Source organism: Centrocercus urophasianus, unplaced genomic scaffold, assembly GCF_019232065.1.
Source record: "Centrocercus urophasianus isolate 14NV4802_14NV808 unplaced genomic scaffold, USGS_Curo_1.0 seq_1020, whole genome shotgun sequence".
Taxonomy (NCBI): Eukaryota; Metazoa; Chordata; class Aves; order Galliformes; family Phasianidae; genus Centrocercus; species Centrocercus urophasianus.
In genome coordinates, this window is record NW_024884166.1 from 3642 (window position 1) to 8240 (window position 4599).

General features: G+C 60.0%; 2 protein-coding genes across 2 annotated transcripts in view; both read left to right on the plus strand.

Moving 5' to 3' along the window:
• Positions 1-2266, plus strand: part of TCF7L1 (transcription factor 7 like 1) — a gene marked incomplete at its 5' end in the record, with an annotated part of 4382 nt that extends 2116 nt beyond the window's left edge. The window contains 4 exons of the mRNA XM_042831256.1: positions 285-444; positions 559-666; positions 1190-1250; positions 1326-2266. Of these exons, the coding sequence (XP_042687190.1) occupies positions 285-444; positions 559-666; positions 1190-1250; positions 1326-1702 (706 nt within the window). The remainder of the gene's footprint in view (positions 1-284; positions 445-558; positions 667-1189; positions 1251-1325) is intronic.
• Positions 2267-3548: 1282 nt separating this feature from the next.
• Positions 3549-4599, plus strand: part of TGOLN2 (trans-golgi network protein 2) — a 4251-nt gene continuing 3200 nt past the window's right edge. Inside the window, exons 1-2 of the mRNA XM_042831415.1 lie at positions 3549-3707; positions 4045-4551. Coding sequence (XP_042687349.1) covers positions 3608-3707; positions 4045-4551 — 607 coding nt within the window. The 5' untranslated portion in view covers positions 3549-3607. The remainder of the gene's footprint in view (positions 3708-4044; positions 4552-4599) is intronic.

The window sequence follows — 4599 nt, forward strand, 5'->3', positions numbered from 1 at the left end:
GGATGGGATGGGATGGGATGGGATGGGATGGGATGGGATGGGATGGGATGGGGATGAGGATGAGGATGGTGACGGAAATGGGATAGCATGGAGATGGGGATGGGATGGGGGTGGGAATGGGATGGGATTGGGGTTGGGGTGGGGATGGGGTGGAGTTGGGATGGGATTGGAATGGAACAAGAATGGGGACAGGGATGGGGATGGGGATTGGATGGGGATGAGGATGGAATGGGATTGGGATTGGGCTGGGGATGGGGAACTGAGCTGCGTGTTGCTCCCTGCAGGAAGTCCCCCGTCACAGTGAAGAAGGAGGAGGAGAAGAAGCCCCACATCAAGAAGCCGCTCAATGCCTTCATGTTGTACATGAAGGAGATGAGGGCCAAGGTGGTGGCTGAGTGCACGCTGAAGGAGAGTGCGGCCATCAACCAGATCCTGGGCCGGCGGGTACGCGTCTCCCTCGCGCCTTCAGCTGCCTGCACACCGCTGTGGCGGCGCTGGGGACCTGCTGGCGGTGCTGCCCTGTGTCCCCGGGCTCCGCAGCACTCTTTCCCCTCGCAGTGGCACTCGCTGTCGCGGGAGGAGCAGGCCAAGTACTACGAGCTGGCACGGAAGGAGCGGCAGCTGCACTCGCAGCTCTACCCCACGTGGTCAGCCCGCGACAACTACGTGAGTGTGACCCACGTCCCCAGAAGTCTGGTGGGGCTGGGGGCTGACGTTGGTGGGGCAGAGGACCTGGGGATGCTGTGCTGCTGGCTCATGTCACCTGCCCTGTGTCACCATGACCCCAGTGTCACCATGAGCCTCTGTTCACTGTGATCCCATGTCACTGTGACCCCAGTGTCACCATGAGCCTCTGTTCACTGTGATCCCATGTCACTGTGACCCCAGCGTCACTGTGATCAGCCCAGTGTCACCGTGATGCCATGTCACCACATCCCCTGTGTCCCGTGTCACCGTGATCTCAGTGTCACTGCAACCCGCTCTGTCACCACGATACCCCGTGTCACCGTGAGCCTTGATGTCACTGTGATCCCCAGTGTCACTACAGCCCTAGTGTCACCACGATCCTAGTGTCACTGTGATCCCAGTGTCACCACGACCCCAGCATTGCAGTGCGCCATGACACCGCATCCCCGCCCCTCACGTTTTGTCCCTCCATCGCACCTCAGTGCTTTGCAATATTTCACAGGGCAAGAAAAAGAAGAGGAAGCGAGAGAAGCTGGCCCAGCAGCAAAGCCACGAGGCAGACAGTGAGTACCCGGGCGGGAAGGGGCCACCACGTCCCCCCCCACCCCCACCCTCAGCGCCCACCCCGCACCCCGCAGGCGCGCTGCCCTCCAGGAGCAAGAAGCCGTGCGCCCCGCACCACCTGCCTCCCGACAAACCCTGCGACAGCCCGGCCTCATCCCACGGCAGCATGCTGGATTCCCCTGCTACGCCGTCGGCCGCCCTGGCCTCGCCGGCTGCGCCCGCCGCCACGCACTCGGAGCAGGCGCAGCCGCTGTCGCTCACCACCAAGCCGGAGGCCAGGGCTCAGCTCGCCTTCCTCTCCAGCAAATCCTCCTCCTCCTCCTCCTCCTCCCTGGGCTCCCCCCCGTCGCTGCTCCCCAGGCCCATCGCCTTCCCCTCGCTGCTGCTCTCCTCCCCGCCGGCCCCGCAGCAGACGCAGCCGCTTGCGCTGGTCACCAAACCGGCCGACTGAGGGGGGTTGAAGAGGAGCCCCCCGCCTGCTGAGCGCCACCGACGCCACAATCACGATTCCCGACGCAGCCAAACCATTATTGGTCAATATTTGACCTTTTCTGAACTGTTTTTTTTTTTGGTGGGTTTTTTATTTTTTATTTTTCCTCTTTTGGGAAGCAGACTCTGGAAGAAGAGCCGCTTTCCCTTACCAGCAGTCGACCTGAAGACTGTTTTGATTAAAAAAGAAAAAAAAAGGGGGAAAAGAAGGGTTTTTTTTTTTTAATTTTTTTTTTTAAAAAAAAAAAAAAAAAAAAAAAAAAAAAAAGGACCCTTCCTCAAGGGTCCTCAAGGGAGAGTGCTGAGCATCCAGCGCCGGTGCCCCCAATGCTCCCAGTGCCCCCAGTTCCATCCCACTGCAGCTGGACGTGGCCCCCAGCGCGGTGCTGGGCTGGGGGCTGTGGGGTGGGGATGGGGGTGGAGGGCTTTGCCGTCAAATCCCTGTTATTTTTCACAAAAACAAAACAAAGAAAGAAAAAAAGGAAATAAAACCACAGCTGCAACTTCGCTGCGTGAGCGTGGTGCGTGCAGGAAGACGCAGATTGGTGGAGCTCTGCTTTCCTCTGCTGTCCTCTGCAAATCACTGCTGCTGATATCAGCCTGGAGCCCCCGCGGCTCCCACAGAGCCAAAACACTGCTTTTTTTTTGGTCAGAAAAACCAAAAATCCGCAGTCCTGTGAGGGAATGCAGCCGTGCTCAGCCGACACTGGGAGCGGGATGCGGCCAGCAGCCTTGAATGGGATTTCATGGGAAATTAAAGGCATGAAGAGACCTGTCACAAGAATTAAAGTCTGGACCGCGGCCAGACAGCTTCAAACAGATGTTGGACTTCAGCAGGAGAATATTTCTTTGTTTCACTTGGAGTTTTCCCATACGGAGAAGGAACATCTGTTGGGTGCTCTCCGGGTTCGGAGACCCTCCTGCTGCAGGGGAGAGGCACACGGAGCTGCTGCTCGTGGGGCTGCATGAAGGCATCGAGTACTGCACGGCCACACGGCATCCTGCACGGCCACATTCAGCCCTGCACAGGGCTCTGTGGCTGGGGCAGCAGCACACGTCCCCCCCGTCCCCGTGCCACCAGGCAGCTGCCATCTCCCTTTGGATGACATCTCGCTGTGCTCCGCTGGCACACAGCACCCGGAACTCATTTTTCTTTGGGTCACCCCATCCCTTGTCCTTATTGCGGCCGTCAAACAGCCCCCCGGCACGTCGCGTCTCCCCCACCCTCCCAGAGCAGCGCTGGCCATTAATTGAAATGCCTAATGAGGTCCCGGGGGTCTCCTGCGGACACGGAGCTAATTAGGGGCTCCCCGGGACCGTTCCTTGCGGGGGGTCGCGCCAGATGTCGTCCTGCCGCTCCGTACCGCGCTGAGCCGTACCGAAGCAGCCGGGAGCAGAGGTTACAGCTCATACATTTTAATTAGCGTCGTTCACTTCTCCCATTTGCTAATGGCTTTGATCCCGTATCCCGCCCAGATCAGCGGACCTCGGGGCGCAGCGGCGGGGCCACGGGATGGGAGGAGAGGGGGTCCGCTGGCCGTGCTCCGAAGGGGTCGTAGCCAAGAAGCGACGCCCCTCGAGCAGAAGGGCACCGCGAGGCCCCGCACCGCCGGCTCTTCTCCCAAACCCCCACTCTGACCCCAAAGCGCAGCCACACAGTTCTGCGCCTGCGCGCGGCCCTCCCGCCAAGCACCGACGTCTGATTTGCATAGCCGAGCCCCTGATCTGCAAGCCCCGCCTCCTTCATAGAATTCCCGCCCCCTGGTGGGGCGCGGCCCACGTGCGCGACCTCCTGCCGGAAGTTACGTTTCCTAGCGGAACCGGAAGCGGAAGCAGGCCGTAGCCGGGTGAGAGGAGAGGGGTCGGCATGGCGCTGCGGCTGCTCTCGCTTTTGCTGCTGCTGCTGCTGCTGCTTGGCATCGCTGCCGAGACCACAAACCGGGATGGTGTCGCGACCGGGACCGCAGGTAGCGCGGGGTGCCCGGGGTACTGGGGGGAACCGGGAGCGGCTGGGGGTCCGACTGCCGTGGGTTTTACGCCGGCGCTGGGTCTGCGGGGGGGTCTGGGCGCCTCCTGAGCGCGGTGGGAGGTGGTGCAGGGCTGGGGGCGGTCCCCGGAGGACGCCGTGCCGCCGGGTTTCCCCCGTTTAGGCTCTGCCCTTCCAGCCCCCTTATGGGAGACTGTAGGCTGCTTTTGGCGGAGGTGGGCTGTGGTGGCCGGGAGCTGCTTAGCGCAGCCACACGCGCTTCTGGCACTGACTGCGGGCGCAGGTGGCAACTGTGGTCCCGGTGTGTTTGCTGACAGGTGTTGAGCAGGGATCAGAGAACTCAAAGTCCACCAAGCCTTCAAGCGCTGGAGAAGACAGCAATGCACGTAATGGAGATAATGGAGGGGCAACGGGTGAGAAAGGAGGTGCAGGTGATACAGATCAAAGCAAAGTTCTGAGAAAGGAGGAGGAGAACCGGCACAAAGAGACAGGGGAACAAGATGAGAAAGGGAAACAAGGCACTCAGGGCCAAGACACCAGCCAGAGCAGCAACAACGATAATAATCCATCTGGCAGTAACACTGCTAGCCAACCCAACACCCAGAACAGCAACAGCCAAACTGACACCCATGATGGTGCCCACGAGCAAAACACCTCCAACAACAACCGTCAGGACAGCAAGACAGGCAGCCAAGGCAATCCGACCAAGCAAAATGGCAACACTGCTGGCCAAAATGGCCAGAAGGAGCATAGTGACAGCACCAACAGCCAGACCAATGAACACCAGGACAGCACCAACAACCAGAATAATGAACACCAGGACAGCACCAACAACCAGAATAATGAACACCAGGACAACACCAACAGCCAGA